Here is a 20686-nt window from a genome sequence, read left to right on the forward strand (position 1 = left end):
ATTTTTGTGATTTTACTTTTTGGTATTCAATTATCATATTTGTAAAACATTGATTAATCCTGTACAGATAAACTAATTCAACCCTTTTTCTATCAATCCTGTCAATCGAGTATATTTTGATTAATTTTTTTTTATGCATTTGCAATTAACTCCTTTTAAACAAACAATTGAATGATACTATCAATTTGTTATTTTTTAAAGTAGAGTACAGATTGGAAAGACTTTTAGTCGTGGTGCTCAATTTTAAGCTTTCTGTGTGTAGTGATTCTGGATCCATCGTCGTATTTTATTACTATTGATGTCATATTGGCTTTCTCATCCCCGCGGTAATTTCTCTCTTTTGTTAACAAAAAACACACACAGAAAGTAAAAGTAACACAAATCCATGCACTGAATTAACTGCAATGTAAACGTTTGCATATTCAAAAAACAACTGAATAATATCATATTGGTGTTAATTTATAAAACGCTTCATTTGAAAAGGTTTATGTGCCTTTGATACTATTTACACCACTGGGTTGATGCCACTGCTGGTGGACGTTTCATCCCCGAGGGTATCACCAGCCTAGTAGTCAACATTTCGGTGTTGACATGAATATCAATAATGTGGTCATTTTTATAAATTTCCTGTTTACAAAACTTTGAATTTTACGACAAACTAAGGATTTTCTTATCCCAGGCATAGATTACCTTAGCCGTATTTGGCACAACTTTTTGGAATTTTGGATCCTCAATGCTCTTCAAATTTGTACTTGTTTGGCTTTATAAATATTTTGATATGAGCGTCACTGATGAGTCTTATGTAGACGACACGCGCGTCTGGCGTACTAAATTATAATCCTGGTACCTCTGATACTAATTATGATCATTAGGCCACTCTTAAAAATATTTTGGTTTGCCCAAACACTACTTTAAGGTAGAGACAGTGGGTATAGGTTGGTAGGCATTTTCTTTTGTTCTGTTGACAAAGATAAATTAAAGTGTCAGATGCTATAAAGTTTCATACCTGTCTGATTAAACAAAAACCTTTTCACAATAGGACAATACAAGGTTTTGAGTAGGCAGCTATTTTCTGAGTAGGCAAGGTCAGAGCAACAAACATTTATTCTTTTTGTGGCATTAACCACCGTTTGTCATATTAAAATATCTGATTTCGTATAAAGATATTTTTTATCAATTTCGAACTCGGTACTATTACCTATATGTAATTTGCTCCAATATAGATGTCTACCGAGTTTTCGAAACCAGTTTCATACCATTTTCGTCTTCTCCAATCTTCGAATGAGAATTTGGACAGCAAGTTTAGATTTATTTCGTATACTAATGTCTTAGGTTGGTTTTTTTATCTCTGAACTTGAATGGTTAAATAACTATGAAATTATTAAAGGATGCAATTCAAAAACACAAGAGTAACAAAAGTATGCTTCAACGTCAAGTGTCTCACACTCAATGTATTTAGTTGCTGTGCTGGACGTTAAAATCTCGGTTGTTGTAACTATATGTAGACAAAATGTTACTAGAACAAACTCTATTGTACTCAATGCTCATAAAAAAATAAATTAAAATCCATTCAGTGATGTTCGAGGTCATAGTATGTCAAAGACTAAAACTTACACAAACGTTGAAAAGAGAAAAGAAAAACCCACCAAAATAAATAAATAAGGCAGATAAATTTTACAAAGACTTAAAAAAAGGGCTTCAGCATAAAATTATTTTAGTCCATGTATGAAACTAGTATTTTCCTGCTATATTTACTAAATAGGAGGTAGGCATCAAACTAAAAAAATTCTGCGCGACAGTAGTTATCCATTCGTTTGATGCATTTGATTATGCTTTTGAATTTTCCTCGGAGCTCAGTATTTTTGTGATTTGATTTATTCTTGTAGCGAAGTATAACACAGAACTGCCTCATCATTCTTATTCTGTATATTTATTCAAATGCATTGTTTTTGCCACACCTTTACAACCTTAATTCAAATCTATATTTGTTTTATTTTTTGTTACTCTTTTTTCACCCATCGCCAATTTAAATAAAACTCTTTTTTGTGTATTTAAACTAGATAATGATCCATGGAAACAAACACTTGAAAGAAATGTGAACAATCCATCTATATATCAAAAGAGTCAATTTACCAATATATTGTTTTCACACAAGGGTCATTGAAAGAAAAGACACACAGTTCCGTGCAAGTCTTTTCGGATTTGATTTTATAAAAGCACTTTATCTTTGATAAGTTTAGTTTTAAACATATATTAACTTTAATTATATATAAGTGTTTCATGCTGTCCAAAGCTTCAATTTTAGATATTTTATCTTAAATATATATGATGAAAAGAACATTTTTCACCATAACAAAAAGTAAAACTCCGATGAAAATTTAAGAAGGGAAGTTCCTAACCAAATGGCAAAATCAAGAGCTCAAACACACCAAACGAATGAATGAGAACTGACATATTTCTGACTTGGTACAGGTATTTTTTTTATGTAGAAAATGGTAGACTAACCTGGTTCTATAGGTAGCCAAACCTCTCACGTGTATGTTGGTCGCATATAATTTCATTTTATTGACAACGATGTATGAACAAAACAAATCGACAGAAAAGTTTGAATTGTGCAAGTAAACCTTAACTTTGGTTTTCTCTTAAGGACTATTTCACTTTTTGACATACGGTATGAGTGTTGCTCGTTGTTGAATGCCATATAGTAACCTGAAATTTGTCCTTTTGGTATTTATGAGCAGTTGACCAAAGCACATCATCACCACAATACCGGTATATCCTTTAGTTGTACATAGCCTGTGGTGAATATTTGTCTAATTGGCAATCATACCACTTCTTCATAACTAGATATATAAGGGAGACGGATTTATATAAGTTTTTCTTTTTCTGAATTCAAGTATTTATATTGTATAATTGTATTTCGTGCACTTTCTGAAAAATGAAATATTGTTTAAACTATAGATATATGTATGAACAAAACAAATCGACGTAAAAGGTATAAATGTCAAAAATAGGAGCACAGCAGTCAACATTGTGTTATCATCTTAATCACAAATAATGAATGTGGTATTGTGCCATACAAATGTTTGTTTATATGTATTTGTTTGTTTTTGTATAGACAGTACAGAGCCTCGCTACATGTAACAAAGATTCACATATAGACACGCAAACAAAGCACACGAGCAAAACCGAAAGACAGGAATACAATTTTAATCATAGAACAATGACGGGATAAATAAGTACACAGTCATGTCATTGTTACATGCCTTGGCGTTGTCAGTTTGTTTTAGATTTATGAGTTTGACTGTCCCTTTGGTATCTTTCGTCCCTCTTTTACAATAAAACACTAAAAGGCATATAGGCAAAGCACATCATCCAAAACCGAAAGACAAAAAGACAAGAAACACCACAGAACAACATCACAACGACGGACATACAAGCAAAGAGACAAGCCAAATGGACACCACCAAAACTACACCAAACAAAAGAATAACATAACACGTTCTTTAGAGGATAAACAAATCAGTACCAATGATCTACTAGTATACTAAGACCATCGTGTATTATTTTTGAAAATCTAGGTACCGTCCTGTGAACTCTTTGAACGCATTTCCTATCACTAGGCGTCCGTCGTCCATCGTTTGTCGTCGTCGTCCGTTAACTTTTACAAAAATATTTTCCTCTGAAGTGGGAAATCGTCTCGTTTGTAATAGACTCTGATACTAACATGACCGTGTATAACATGTTCGATGCTCCAGTCTAAAATGAGACAGAGGAAGCCTTGTCTGTTGTTAATTAATTTCTAGTTCTGCGGGATAAGAGTAATGGAATCAAATCAGAAAAGTTTGAATGCGTGCAAGTAAACCTAAACTTTGGTTTTCTCTTAAGGACTATTTCACTTTTTGACATACGGTATGAGTGTTGCTCGTTGTTGAATGCCATATAGTAACCTGAAATTTGTCCTTTTGGTATTTATGAGCAGTTGACCAATGCACATCATCACCACAATACCGGTATATCCTTTAGTTGTACATAGCCTGTGGTGAATATTTGTCTAATTGGCAATCATACCACTTCTTCATAACTAGATATATAAGGGAGACGGATTTATATAAGTTTTTCTTTTTCTGAATTCAAGTATTTACCGTATAGCGGGTTATTTTCGCGGGTGTAAAATTTCGCGATTTTCATTAAATAAGGTATACGAAAAATTTTGGCGGTTATTATTTTGGCGGATTCAACATTTTTACATTACCTTTGCATGTACACTTTTAAATTGGCGGAATTTGTTTTGGCGATTTTGTTCTATCCGCTAAAATAAGCGAAAATTTACACCCCGCGAAAATAACCCGCTGTACGGTATATTGTATAATTGTATTTCGTGCACTTTCTGAAAAATGAAATATTGTTTAAACTATAGATATATATCATTTTCAATTGGCAAGTTATTCATTTTGGTAAAATAATTCCTTTAAATACCATCCTTGTCATAATCCTGAATATGACTGTTATACTGAGCGTCGCGTCGCGTCGCGGTGTTTTGTACATGTAATGGATTTATTTTTTATGTTTCTGTTATAGTTTCGGTTAAATAATCTGTTATTTCTTATCGTTTGTAGTCCAAATAATTATAAAATTGCCTTTCCATACCATCATAGTCATACAAATTGTTTGGACTAATATTGAAAAAAAAATACTCAACTCCAAGAAAATTCAAAACAGAAAGTCCAAAATCAAATGGCAAAATCAAATACTTAAACACATGAAACGAATGGATAAACACTGTCATATTCCTGAATTGTTGTATACATTTTCGTATGTAGAGAATTGTGGATTAAACCTAGTTTAATAGCTGTCTAAACATCTCACTTGTATGACATTCGTATACAATTTCATTATATTGCCAACGATGTGTGAACAAAACAAACAAAGATAATAACTATAAAAACAATCAAATATGTAACAAAAAAGCAAAAAGACATTTAGACAAAGTACATTAGCCAAATTATAATTGTATGAAGTTCGAGATTGCATGTTAGTTACGTAAGCATTACTGTTTTTGATATCATGTGGTGTTAGTCGTTGATTTGCTATATTCGTTGTTGTTCTGTGGTTTGCATGTTTTTTTTCGACTATTTTTTTTATTTGTTTGTGGGTTTCTAAATTATGCGTTTTATTACGTGTTTTTGTACTTTATTTCTGTTACGTAGTCTATTAAATATTTGTTAACATTGTCATAATACAGGAGGTTTGGCATGTCATTTCACCAGGTTCAACCCGCCATTTTTCTTAAAATAGGAATATGGCAGTTGTTATCAAATATGTTTTTCCTATGTGTGTTGGCGTTTGTTTTTGTTGCACTTCGGTGTTACTGTTGTTATTTTGTTTTCCTCTTATAGTTGATCTTTTCCCCTTGGTTTTGTTTTGTATCCCGGATTTTGTTTTCTCTCAATCGATTGATAACCTTTGGACACCGATATACTACTGTTGCCTTTCTTTATTCATGTAATGAAACAGTATGAAAAATGTTATATGCAGCCTTTACTTTGCAGTAGGTTCTGATGTATATACTGTTGTTAAGGTAAACACAAGGGAAACTTGTCATATCTCTTTGTCAGAGTTATTAACATATCATTTAAGAATTTAATGCTTCTTTTTGTAAATTCATTGGGGTGTAAAAGCATTAACCGAAGTACATTTTGTATGAATAGATATAGGAAGATGTGGTGCGAGTGCCAATGAGACAACTCTCCATCCAACTAACAATTTAAAAAGTAAACCATTATAGGTTAAAGTACGGCCTTCAACACGGAGCCTTGGCTCACACCGAACAACAAGCTATAAAGGGCAGCATTGAAGCGCTTCTTTCTAAAAATGTGCACACGGCCAACGCTTCTACAACCCTATGCAATTCCAAAAAGAAGCTTTCAATACTTATAATTAATTTTTGTTGCTAGGATCAAATCAGGCGACGGTTCCGTTTACATTACTAAGTTGTATATCCCTTGATGTTGACGTTCCGTTGACTCTGTAAATAAACAGCATATTTTATAGTTTATTTATATGCATATGTTTCAAGTTATGTCTCAAATTTCAATTACGTTTGTTTTCATTATTCAAAGTTCAAACATCTACAACATAAATATGACTATACGCATAGTAAGCTGTATCTCTTAAATACTGAGATTAACTGCACAAAAGGGCCTGTGTTACCAATTGCCATTTAAACAATTGTTTTGTTTTCTATTAAGTACAGCTAGCAGATTTTATCTGCGTTTTTGATTGCCATTGCAATACAATGAAATGGATTTTGCAATCGTTTTCGGTAGATTTTGATATGTATTACACATGCATATATTGAATTATTTTGCATCTGCTGTACCGATAATAGGTCATAGAGTGTGCACTGTGAAATTTAAACATTGTTTTAAACAGCCTTTGTAAAATTGATTTTGGTCGCATATGCATTCTATAATTTTAGTATGTCAATATTTAGGCAAATGCATTTATTAATGCGATGAAGTGCTCCAAAAGTGCTTCTCTAAGCTGAATAGTGAATGCATCTTTTTTCTAGTTTAAATATTATATTTATAGTTTGAAACACATTGTTTATTCATTTAATATTGTATCAATTATTATTTCGGGAATCACTAGTTAATTTAAGATCATGTTTGTGCACAACTGTACATTACTGCTCGGAAGAACAACCACCGATATTAGGTAAGAAGTCTCTGTTTTATTTTTTATGATTCGTTTTGTAGACTGTTATTGTATATTCATTTTTGAACACGGTGCTTTAATAATTGGAATGTGCTTTTTGATAGCTGTGTTTTTATCTTCTATCTCTTTTTATTAGATATTTGAATTGATAATTATTTATTGCACCTATTGCTTTGGTATACATACAAAAAGTGCAAGGTTGCAACTCTCTCATGCAAATCTTAACCTGATTTTTTTACGCTATATTGCTGCTTCCTTTTGTAATGTGACACAGTATATGCAATTAAACTTTTCTCAGCATTTTTAATGACCATTAAAGCTTACAAATGCAAATGTTGGTATGTTAGAATACAATTTTCATATATTTTCACTGAATATATAATTTTCATATTTTGAATTAAAAGCACCATAAATAGCTGATAGTGTGCACCTATTTTATCTTTGAAACATCTTTGTGTATGCAATATATCTTAATAATGTTTGTCCATTGAATTAATATGTCTAAGGTGTTTAGAATATCAGTTACGGTCAGAAGTTGTCAAAAATGAACATTCATAATTGAACTATGAACAAATACAATTAGATGCTGCACAAATAGATATTTGCACTTTAATAATTCACAAAATGAAAGGTTCTTTCTTATGCCTGCATGAATCGTTTTTTACAAGTTAATGCATATTTAAATCTTTTATATACTTTCATACAAAGCAAGGCCAATATCTTATGACATTTCCTTCCACTTTATTTATAATCCATTTAGCTGTGAATAGGCTAATATCTGTTTTCAAAAGTTAAGTAACACTATAGTTTTATGCTGTTTTTCACAGAAGCTGTATTTACATTTTATGAATGGCTTTTGTGCAGTGTTGACGCTTTATATGTTGGTTTGAAAGCCTCGGGCTGATTGGACATATAAATGTCATAAAGCTCCGCCTATTTAATATGCTTTTATCCTAAACTCAGGTGTGCATGTTTAGATTTTTACCTGTCGAGTTAAATTTCAACACCTTAACGGTATAAGCATTCAATCTTGATGTCTAAAGGATTACATTTTGAGAAACTTTAAAGATGGCATATGGATCTCAATATAGAATCTAAAAAGGTATGTATCTAGGCTGTGTGTGGTTTTATTTTAGTTCATCATTTATGAACAAACAAGGAAATTACAATTTACTAAAACAAAAATGTTCGGTTGTTGTCATTAAGTTCCTTCCTTCCTTCTCGTTAATTTTGAATAATTTAACTGTTTCTCAGATGATAGAGTTTATAAAATCATCGACGATCGCGCGTAAGAATGATTTTGTTTTATATTAAATTGATAATTTGCCTAAAAACATTTTAATGTAAATATCAAATCTTCCATTTCTTACCAAATTCCATGTGTTCTTCTTAACAGTGGGAAAAAGTTTCAATTTTTAAATCTTTACAGACATTATTGGTACAAAATCAACAGTAATTTCATTTTGTATATAGTTTAATCTCTTTATATACTCTATATAAACCTATATCAAATCAAGCAGTTCTTTAGTCTATAGGTTAATGTAGTGATCTTTTGTTATTGTCACGTTTTGGTTATTCAGACAGATTTCAACTTGTATCAGTTTTCTCCATGTGTGTATTCAAACCTGTGTGAAAATACTGACAACTCTAATGTTTCAGTCATAGTGCCTGAACAAATCCCTGAAGCCATGTTGAGACAAACATGATATATATGACTGTTCAGTAAATTTTAAGATGATTTTTGTAAATCTCCTAGCTTACATGTGATAATGATGCCTTTATTTAAGATCTGTTAAGTTCCCTGTACAACCTGTTGTACCTCCCCAACCAATTGGTTTCATTTTCAAAAAATCATGGAATACAAATTGTATATCTGCCTTCATAATTTAAGATGTCATGGCGTTGTCATTTTAATTTCCAACTTATGACTTTGAAAGCAGTCCCTTTGGTATATTCTTCACTTTTATTTGGGATTGATGATAATTCTCCCGTGTTAACCTTTGTTATGAAAGTCATATAACGTGTTGATTTTCATTACGAGGCCTTAAAGGTTTTGGGTCCCTAAAGAATGGTTATGGGCATTAGAATCAGGAAAAATCCATTTACTATAACTGTTGAAGTTGATCCCAGTTGAATTCTAGATGTATTGGTTTATTCAGAATTGTTTGTTTGACAAATGACACTTTTTAATATATTTTCAATAAGTCATTCTCTTGAGTATTTATTTTCTGAGGTTAATGTCTCCATCTGTAACTGTATTGGGATCAATGATGATGTTGTCCATCTTTAACTCAATATGCAATATTCAAAATGAGGGGAAGACAACAGAGGTGGTTTAGGAATTCTACCCCTTCATGGAGCATATCGTTTGACTCGTAACTTATACAATGACTGTTTACAAGTATCACTCCAAACATTGAATTGGAAGTCCTGGTCCCCTTTTTCAAAACCCTGATTCGCGCACCTTGACAACTATCCAACACAAACAAAAAGACTAAGATGTAAACATCTACTGGTTATCATTATGATTGTTCCATGTTTTAAATAAATTTTGTTGACTTTTTATTCATCTATAAATTATTATTATTTTTGCATTCTAGAACACCTGAAAATCAAGAAAAAAAAATACAAGCAATTTCAATTCAATAAAATCATCTCTATATAATATAATAAGGTCGACATGCTCCGTAACTATAGGGGTATACCAGACAATCTTGTTACAGTAATAAGACATTTATATCATTTATATAACAAACAAATTAATTTTGGACATACAGAAACTATTAACACACATGTTACATGTGTAATTGTGTTACTAACTGTGTGTATATGGCTGGATTCACACGACCTGTCACCCCTGCAGGCAGCAGATGTAGAAATTTTATGACATATGATATGTTTCATATAAAATGTTTGGCTTTTTTCTAAAATAAAATGCATTATTAATTTCCGAGCTGTATCTGATAGCTTTATATATTTTTATTATGTCTCTTTATAGAATATAAAAAAAGTAATTTATAATGATATAATAAATGTTTTCCCTTGCTAACATGACTTTTATCATAGTTGTGTTGCTAAATTAATTGACTTTTTTATATTTTAATGAAAACTTGGATTTACACATTGATTTACAAGGTTTTTTCTGTTCAGTCTCCCGCAGTTCTTTTCTGCATAGATATTGAATAATCCATCCTGCTGTGGTATTTTCTAACATGTTTTTATAAATTATTTTTCCTAACTCCACGGAGGTCTTTAGTTAATGAAGTTACATTTCACTGCTTGGTTCATTCTATGGCCGTTCTAGCTGCATGTATTCAAACAATTGTTTCTTATCTTTCGAGAAAATATCATGTTTTTCACCGGATTACCTAAAAATAAAAGAAAAGTCTTATTTTGGTTTAAGTGATAAGAATAGACAAAACCTATTTAGTTTATGGTGATGTACCTCTAGTAAGATGACAAGATAACTTTAAGGACAAAAGCACAGAAAACAGTTCAAAAAAGAAACCAGTTGACAACCTACGTTATTGACTATAAAAGTGTTCAAGTGATTTTTGGGTTAATTGGTATTGACATATTTAAAACCATCTTCAGGTTGAGATACCCGGTATAATACAAAGACTTCAGTTGTATTCATTTCATTTCGGCGTAATTCTACTCTTACACTGAGAGTGCTTATCATTAAGTTAGCTTATATTCAATTTGAATAAAAACAGATGTTGTACGTCAATAAACAACCAACAAAATATGAATAAACGAGGACTTTTAAGGTGCATGAGTACAATAAAACACTGTTGTCATAACACACCACTGAAAGATGCATTTTAACACAACTAAAACTTCCTTATGTCTGTTCAATTTTAACGTTCTTGGGAGAGCCATTCAACAAGGTAGATATGAACCCAAAATGAACCAAAATGAGGTGCATCCTAATAATGCAATTTTATGTGAAAAATATTTCGAACGAGAATGGATGCAAATGTGCCTTATTATAAAATCAATTTGATTCAATCCTTTATATAGTCAATAAGCAATTGTATCGACCCAACACTGTTGATTCGAACAAACTGAACTTGACAACGTTTCTTCGTTATCTCGAATTACCTTTATCTGTAACGCAATTTACTACTGTTGATTTCAATCAAAACTAAATAACAGGAATTATTGGCTGAATGTTAATTTGGTAAGGACCATTCATGAATAATACAGAAATGTATGACAAGATTAGCTTAGTACTCTAGATAGCCATGAACAGCCCAACCTCACGATCCAATCGAAAAATAGAGGATGGCATGAAAAAGGAAAAATAAATATAAACCATAAAATCTTGTGTTTGTTTTGACTACAATGTATATTTTCAAGCAGCTAAGTCCTAACTATTGGCATTCTGGTTACTTTAAAGTAAAATTATGAAACTTTAAATAGTTTAAATTATATCCGCATAAACGAACATACAGCTGCAGTGCTAGTTGGTAACATTATCAAGCGATGTGAAATTATGCTGAAGAAAAGCTCTAAGAACTTGCAATTAAAGTTTGATTTCCCCCATTTTGATAATGATCTCTGGTATTCTAACAGTATCTTGGATGAGTTGAGTCAACACCTAGATTCCTGCCAGTGTATTGAACAAACGTATAAAGACCTCATTTTTTTAAACCTAGAAACTTTTGTAGTTTGAAATAATATTCCTACTTAGAAACTAAATTTGCAATATACATGTGCATACAACACAATAAAAGGATGTAACAGGTGGAAATAGTTTATGATGTTCTGCAATTTATTCTTTATCTATTAAATAATTTATTAAAATACATGACTTGTCTAAATGTGGTACGCATTGTTAATATTTACAGGCAAAAGAATAAGATTTATGTTGTAATTCAGCCAGACACATGGTTACACTGTACTTTGGTACGAAAGCACTCAACAGTTGATATGTGAAATCATGGCCGCTATCACGTCTTTCATTCTCTGAACATAACTTGTAATATAATTTTACATTTGATGATATATACGAAAGGTGTCGTTCATTGAGCAGAAAATGTCTACCCCTCTTAAGAACAAGCGTTGCATATATCAACTTCATGATACTGTTGTCCTGAGAATTATACCCTAATATCCATATTTTTTTCTATACTCACAACTATAACCAGGTATATAAGGGTTATTGTTTATTTTCAATTTGTAAAGTTTTGCCGTACATAACCTCGTACATCATTGTTTGGGTAATAGGTCATCCATTAAATTTCATGATTTTTGTATTGCTTTCTTGGTATCTTGATATATTTTTTGGTATCTTGATAATATCACATAAGCTAAACATTTTGTTCACAAATTCATTAAAATAATATTATGGCAAATAAAAATACTGCAAGAGACAATTGATTTTTCAATATCCACTGAAATATCCAAATTGAATCCGAACTGAATTTTGTGCAATGCTGATGCAATTATCATATTGAAATGGACACCGGATTTAATTAATTATTCGCATCTAGTAAAACGTTTGCACTATATACTTTGTATCCCTTTATATTATATACTATTTATACCTAAAAGATGTATCGTCATGTACTATAGAGAAAAGATAAAAATCTTGGCGTTCAATTTACTTTTTGTGGGTCAAGCGCAGAAGTAATGGGCTGATGAAAAACGCGGCAACCATACATTAAGCTTGTTTGGTCGTTATTAAAGTCCATTTTAAATGTTCCTTTTGTTATCTTAAATCTTCAACCTTCGTTCAAAACTGATAAGTAAATAAAAGCTAACTGTTTAAACTTTGAAAAAATAAGCTGAAAGATACAATGTTTACATTTAACGAACAGGCAGATTATTTTCACGTCTCGTTTCTTAAAATTCAAAGGAGATTTTTGAATTACAAGTGGTGCTCTGATTCGTTTTATTGATCTCTCTTTGGATGATCCATTTTCAAGGATTTAAAAAGGATCGTTGAAATTTTATACAGATAGGCGTAGATTTCAAGAGAACAGGGACAATATTTATTTACTGCATAGCTATGGCCTTGTAGGTATCAAGTTATACCTGTCGACGAAAATATTCTCACTTTTAAACGAGAAATTACGTGAAATTTTTTTTTTAAGTCTTGAGCTATACAGATTGATTAATGATTCGGTATATTATTTAATATACATATTCACTCTATAGAAATTCGTTTATTTATTATGTTCTTACTGTAATAAACTGAATCTTTTCACAATATTTATGTATTTAATGAGAAAAAAACATCCCTTTGTTAATGTCATAGTAAATAGAAGAAATTCAAATTAAAACGTCGACGTCACGTATCATTAATGACGATTTAACCTTCGATTTTTATTATCTGTGAAAACTGTATGAATATATTTTAAAGGTCCATGACTTGATTTTAAAGTTACAATTATTCTTAAATTATATGATACCTTAAATCAATCAAATTTAACAACTTTATTTGTGAAATACATAATTTACATGACAACCCTATTCTTAACACAATATTTTTGTTATTTCATCCCTGGGCCATGGAGATGTGTGTCATTGCTGAGCTAAGTTACACTGGATCAATTTCAGTTGTCTAAATCAGGCCTGACATCATCAATATATAGCCAAGGGGTCCAAATCACCAGATTGCAATGTTGTTCTGATGCAAACTTCTATAACATCTAGTAATATTAATAATAGATAAAGCGATATATATGTATAGTAGGAGTGAGATGGACCGATACGGCTAAAAGGTCCGTGTTAGTCAACAATGAGTAAACAAACCTTAATATAACATCCTCCAGAACAATAAATGATTGATGATCACAAACGTTAATGAAGTTGCAGTAATTTTTGCCATCTTATCCTTGAATATTAAAAAGGTATGGATTCTTTTTAGTACTCTCACCTGAAATTAAAAAAAGAATTGTTTAATATTCAGACTTTACAGTAAAAAAAAATTCGTATTATCAGCCTTTTGAAATAAGTGAAATTGTGCCGAAGAAATTTTTGAAACACTAAAAATCTTAGAAATTTTCCTTGCTGTTATGTTGTTTAACAGTTGCATTGATTCATCATCTTTAATTCAACAAAGCAAGCAAACTAAAAAGAACAACACAAGTTTACCGAAAAATAATTCATTTAATTCATGTCTACAAAACTTATGTTTTTTTCCATGAAATTGCACTTTACAATATTCAATGCAAATGTAAATACACTTTTTTAAACATTTTTTAATCCCCACATTCAACAAGTGCATTGTTTACATAGATATATTACATACATTTTATAGACATCTACTTACAGCACAGTCTATAATTGAGATTTAAGTAAGGCACATTACTACCGTGATCATAAATCAAAATAGAACACTAACAATCACTAAAGTGCATTATGCAAATAGAGACAGTGCATCTTAGTTGTCTTTTCTTTTGATGTGGCGCATATAATGCACCTTGTAAATATATCACATGTCTGTCACGTTCTGATGGGACAACATATACAAGGTTTATGTGGTTAGAAACTCCTGTATATCTATAATATCAATATTTTATATATTGTCTGATGCATAAGTTGTTTACATTATCTTGTACTTAGCCTTGCCCACAGATTGCGCAACAATTAACAACAATAATATTTTGATTTATATTAACATTTCGTTTTGAGGTACACTTGATTCTGTCATACGGTAAAGCCATAATGTCTAAATTATTTAGTTTTAAGTTTAATCGTCTTTTACGTATTTTTTATGAGCAAATATTAGCTAAAGAGAAAAGTTAAAAGGTTATTTTCTATCAAACTTATTTTTACTTTACTTCTTTTTATTTTTAGCAATTGTCAGTTAAAGAAAAGAGTAATGACTTTAAAAGTTATTTTCTAACTCCTTTTTATGTAACATGGATATATCAGTATTTTTCTTTCTCAGCTGAATTTAGCTTATATAGCTTACTTACTATAAGGCATGGATTTTGCTCATTGTAACATTGTTGAACGCTGTATGTGTAGTTTAAAATGTCTATTTCTTTACCAGCCATTTGATTTTGGATGTACATTTGTCTTATTGACAATATCCTTATTTTAATACATTTCAATTTGGCAAAATGTAAAGTTTTGATAAACTGCTGTTTAACATTTTCATTAGGAAAGCCCAGGGTACAAATAGCAACTAATTTTTCCACAATCTTTGTACATTATTCAAAATAAGTCCTTTTGCAGTGACCTTTGGTCCATTGATGATCTTTTCTGACAACTAAGACGACAATTAGCTTTTCCTTAAAATGAGACTTCCTCTTTTCGAAATGATTAATTTTCTTGTATTATAATCATATACTCGCCTCCATAACCAGACAGATTTTAAATGCTACCACTTATTGAATCCGAAAATTATAAGTTATAATAGATCAATCTTTTTATTTGACACCTGTTAATGATGTAATTATTAAAAAATACCTGTAATCAGTCAATTTCTTGTTACATTATACTAATGTATCTTTCCGTTTTGTTACCTGTAGCCTTTCGTATAAATAGTACCATTTAGGTTAATAAAAAAAGACGTTACTATCAATCATAATGTTATTTTAAAATATGACATTAAAATATATTTCGTCTAAAAAAATGTCTTCAATTTTATAATTCTATGCCAACAAGTACGACAGTTTAAACGGATGTATATGATTTAACAAAAACGATTTACCGCTTTATAGGTTAATGGGCAAGTGGTTATTTAAAAGCTTTTGCAGGTGTCATAATTAACAGTAATGTCATTTCCTTAACATTTTGAATGTGTATTTTGTAAAGATACATTTGATGTTAAAGTGCAGATTATGTTAATTGCCACACTGCATTGCATTAAATCATAATTTAAGTAAAAGAAAATGCAATGAAATGTAAGTAAAGGAAAATTTAATGTTTTATAATGAAAATAACTAACCTCTCGTATTTAGACATGGGCGGAGTTAGGACAACATTGACAGACACCTTTGTTTATAAACAATTTGCACCTTACGTTGTGTGGAAACACTAATGGTAACTGCACCAATTGAATACAATACTGCTGTTTGGTGTTCACCGACAATAAATTACTCTAGTGTTTGTAGCTTATAAATACCTCCAAGCTTACAGTTGACCCCAAACTCTTTACCATGTTACATATTTGACCTCAACTTGATTTGTCAATATAAACCCTTCATAATTATTCTAGTTTGTGTCTGGGAAACATACATTTCCGTTAGAATTGAATTAACGTGGTTTTGATAGGTGTATGTGCATTAACATTAACTTTTAAGAACGTATGAAATGCTTAAAACTAGGAGCACCTCATAAATTATTCATGTCAAGTTGTCGCTTTTCCTGGTCTATATTACATGCACTCAGTCAAATTTTAAGACTTATGGATGGAACGATTTATACAAAACTATGCTGATATTACATACTTATTTTTTTACAGGAAGGTTGAAGTAGCATCAAGATATGATTCGATGGTTCAAAGGTCGAAAGCATAAGCGGAAATGTTATGATAGTAGTGACGATTCTCCAACAGAATATGGCTTTAAAGATTCAAAATCTAGAGACAATTCACCGTATGGATTCCGAAAGTTCGAAAATAATTGTGTTCAAGTTGCAGATGTTGTGCCAAAGGAAGTTAACACTACAGCATTAAATGACTGTACGACGAGTTTACACGGCTCGTCATCACCCCATATTTATGATGAAATTAAGGATCTCCCAGATAACATTATAGCAAGCCAGTTTAGAATTTTGACTGGTTTAAAATTTACTTCTAGTCTTGTAGAGGAAGACGAAAAGGAAGGACCATATATGGTTGTTCCGGTTTTGCCTGCCAGACGTATTCCCGCCAAATCTAGTGCCATAAAAAGTGCGACAAATGTATCTAGATCTCATAACGACGTTCCCAAAGAGTCGACAGTTCAACTGGAATCTAATTCTGATTTAACTAATACAATAACAAATTTTCATGTACGAGATGGGGTTTCTAAAACTCCGACATATGAAAGTGTGGATTTATTAAATTGTAGTAGAAGTGAGACCGACTCGATAGCATTACCAACCCGAATTATAAATTCGGAACAAAATTTAGACGATAGTGAGACTGAATATGATCTCAATGATGGTGAAAGTACGGAGTGTGAATATCCTGTGTTTTTGGACAAAATTGAACAAAATTTGTTTTTAAAACAACAAGTTCGAGAAATAATCCAGAGTTTAAGTAGAACTGATTCTGACCAATCACGATGCAATCGAACTGATTCTTTTTCGACTGTTTCGACAGAGTCGTCTAGCGTGCCACATACATCGGAGTCAGAAGTTTCTGATCCGGATGTTTTCGCCGACCAATCAGAATCAGAAGATGACAATGAATATCATGAATGTACAAACGAGAAAATAGAAGTGCCTTATCAAGTTGCTGAGGCCACACCGGAAGTAGAAAGTAAAAACTCTGACAGTGATCTCAAACATTGTGTTCAAAAACAGAAAAAGAGATTGTCAAAATGCAGAAAGCCAAAATTTAAGATTTATTCCATTAAAGATGAGGATCATGAAAACAAACTTCAATCTGTGATTCACGAAGATACAGAAATGTACCTTTTACCGTCCTGTAAAAAGGAAATAGACTATTATAATTATAAAACTTGCAGAAAACCGGTGCTTGTTCCCACGTTACCGACCAGAATTTACCAGGACCCAGACAGGCTTAAAAGTAACAAGAACAATAAACTGTTGGGTGATTTAATCCGAATGAACTACGACAAGCAACATTTAATTCTAGTCTAGTAATCGATCTCCGTTTAAAATAAGATTTTTCTCACTAGTCTAGATACAGTTGTTCAAAGTTTCATTGAAACCAGTTCATTCTTTGTGTCAAATTAATCAGTTAAAATGAAAATAATAGCAGGGTAATGAAAGATTTGATAACTGATTTTACCAGTTTAATGATTAAATACAGTTGTGGGAAACCTTCCAATCGACAAAAGTGAAACATTTTAAACAGATTTTTATACAAGTGCAATGAAATAAAATGGTTAATAATAAACCGGTGTCTCTATCTTATTGAATCTAGACTTTAGTGTGAAAAACAAATATCTGTGATACTGTACTTTTCTTGGTGATATTGTCATGTCACCTTAGCTTGTCCTTATAAAAGAAAGCAAGGTTTGTTTGGGTTCATTGCTTTATTATCGAAGATGGTAAAATAAGATATCCTTTCCACATAATTTAATGGTTGAAAACGTCCTTTTTTAATTTGGAAAGTTAAGATATGTCATTTATGAGTTAAATGACTTGATAAATTATATGAATATAATGACGTTGTCAGGTGTAAATGACATTTAGGTGACAAACCTTGGTTCTTGATGCAGACACTTTATTTAAATATGATCTATTCGTTAACTAATTATAGACATGTAGCGAGAAAACTTTTATAATATTTGCATACAATATAAATCTTTTCGGAAGATGTTGTATGGATCTAACGATTAACAAAATGATTCGGCATATATTTGATTCCACTTTTTGATGGTGGAAGAAACTGGTCATTAAATCAGTTCATTTAAATTTGACAGACCAAACGGTCATATGGTATCACTTATATATACATGCGTCAATTTACCCGTCGATTTATCTGAGCCACTTCTTTAATTTTAAATGCTCTTTAAGGTCAAAATTAGGACAGGTAGCTGTAAAGTGATGATTTATTGAAATCGTTTCCATTTAAACAGACATGAAATTAACTATTGACGAGGTAAAGTCTAGAATCTTTAAACCAGGTGATGTTGTCACCTATGTTTCTATGTATAGAGTAGGATGTTATCTTTAAACCAGGTGTTGTTGTAAACAGTACACAGGGTATCCTGGAATCTTTGAACACGATCTTGTGAACTGTACACAGGGTAGCATTGAATCTTTGAATACATTATTCTTGTCACCTTTAGGCAGAAAACCAGCTGTTGTTGTTATATGTGCTCAGGGTAGCATGTAATCTTTAAGCAAGTTGTTGTCATCTATATGTATATGCAGTAAACCAGGTATTGTTGTAAACTATACACAGGGTAGCATGGAATCTTTGAACAAGTTGCTGTTGTCACATTTCTGCAGTAAACCAGCTGTTGTTGTTAACTATACACAGGGTAGCATGGAATCTTTAAGCAAGTTGCTGGTGTCTCCTATATGCAGTAAACTGGGTGTTGTTGTGAACTGTACATAGAGTAGAATGAACTCTTTGGACAAGTTGTTGTTGTTATTTGAGGTAAACCAGATTTTGTTTTTAACTGTACACAGGGTAGCATGGAATCTTTGAACATGTTCTTGTGAACTGTACACAGGGTAGCATGAAATCTTTGAACATGTTCTTGTGAACTGTACACAGGGTAGCATGGAATCTTTGAACATGTTCTTGTGAACTGTACACAGGGTAGCATGGAATCTTTGAACATGTTCTTGTGAACTGTACACAGGGTAGCATGGAATCTTTGAACATGTTCTTGTGAACTGTACACAGGGTAGTATGGAATCTTTGAACCAGTTGTTGTTGTCACATATATGCAGTACACCAGGTGTTGTTATGAGCTGTGCACAGTTGAGCATGAAATCTTTGAACAAGTTCGTGTTGTTACATACATACAGTAAACCAGGCGTTGTTATGAATTGCACACAGGGTAGCATGTAATCTTTAAACCAGGTGTTGTCACCTATATTTCTATGAACAGAGAAGCATGTTATCTTTAAATCAGGTGTTGTTGTGAACTGTACACAGGGTAGCATGGAATTTTTTAACAAGTTGTTGGTGTCACATATGTTCAGTAAACCAGAGGTTGTTGTTAACTGTACACAGGATAGCATGGAATCATACCTTTTGTTCTGACACCATTTTGAACTAAACCAGGTGTTGTTGTCATCTATTTTTAGGGTAGCATACAATCCTAAAGCGAGGTATTTTAGTCCTCAATATGCAGGCATATAGTCGCATGAAAGCAGGTGTTGTTGTTACCCATGTTTCCATGTCCAAAGAAGCACTGACTCTTTAAACCAGGTGTTGTCTTCAACTATGTACTTGGTAGCATGGAAACTTTAAACAAGGTATTTTGTCATCTATTTACATGGTAGCATATAATTTTTGAATCAGCCTGTATTTCGTTATCTGTGCACATTGTAGCATGGAATCTAAAATAGGTGTTTTATCACCAATGATCATTGTGGCATACGTTGGTCTAAGATCAGTTTTTTTTTTACAGCAGAGGACCGTTAGGGCCTCGAGTGTATTGCCATCTCCTAATTTTCCGCCTAATATGCATATCCATATAAGGATATATGCATATATAATTAGTTTTGGAATGATAACCGAGCTATAAAAATTATAGATCCGCGCACATATATAGTGCAAAATAAAATTCCTTATCGCTTCTTTTAAATTCATGTTTTCAATGGATACTAAGAAAAAAATATGGAAATGTTTTTTCGTTAGAAATATTAGATTATTAGTCAAACAATCTTTAATATCAATGACATACCGAAAAATTATTGTTGCGGATGAATACCACCAATGCGCAATCCTCTGAGCTTGAAGAAACACGATCGCAAGAGCCGATCAATACAGGAATTTATACGCAGAAAGGTAATTTATATTTTATTCTGTTGTATTTGGCGTCTTCCATATTGATTTCACTATTGAGTTTTGCCAGATGATACGAAACCGATACTTTTAAGGAACTACATATTTTCTTCAAGAAGCATACTTTCTTTATGAGGTCGAATGAAAAACAAATTTATCCGCATTGAATTTATCATTGCCGCTGATATTATTTGCTAATGGTTTATAAAAAAAGTGTATTTTTTCGTTAGCACCGAAAAGCAGTTAGTAAACAGAGTAGTTATAAAGAGTGTTATTTCCATTTTATTTTCCTTCAAGGTTGTTGTATCACTGATATTAATTTTCATTGTGTTGTCTTGTTTTTGAAACTGTTTGTAGTGATTG

At 31.7% G+C, this 20686-nt stretch overlaps 1 protein-coding gene across 4 annotated transcripts in view; it reads left to right on the plus strand.

Annotated features, from left to right (window-relative positions):
• LOC134721931 (uncharacterized) overlaps positions 1-17749 on the plus strand; it is a 38761-nt gene extending 21012 nt beyond the window's left edge. The window contains exons 1-2 of one of the 4 annotated variants that reach the window (XM_063585238.1): positions 7667-7822; positions 16145-17749. In XM_063585238.1, coding sequence (XP_063441308.1) covers positions 16168-17490 — 1323 coding nt within the window. In that variant the 5' untranslated portion in view covers positions 7667-7822; positions 16145-16167 and the 3' untranslated portion in view covers positions 17491-17749. Of the gene's footprint in view, positions 1-7666; positions 7823-13431; positions 13581-14302; positions 14387-16144 lie in introns of those variants that run through there. The other 3 variants (XM_063585239.1, XM_063585240.1, XM_063585241.1) reach the window with 3 other exon arrangements.
• The last annotated feature ends 2937 nt before the right edge of the window (positions 17750-20686 follow it).

This window comes from Mytilus trossulus, chromosome 6 (genome assembly GCF_036588685.1).
Source record: "Mytilus trossulus isolate FHL-02 chromosome 6, PNRI_Mtr1.1.1.hap1, whole genome shotgun sequence".
Lineage (NCBI taxonomy): Eukaryota > Metazoa > Mollusca > Bivalvia > Mytilida > Mytilidae > Mytilus > Mytilus trossulus.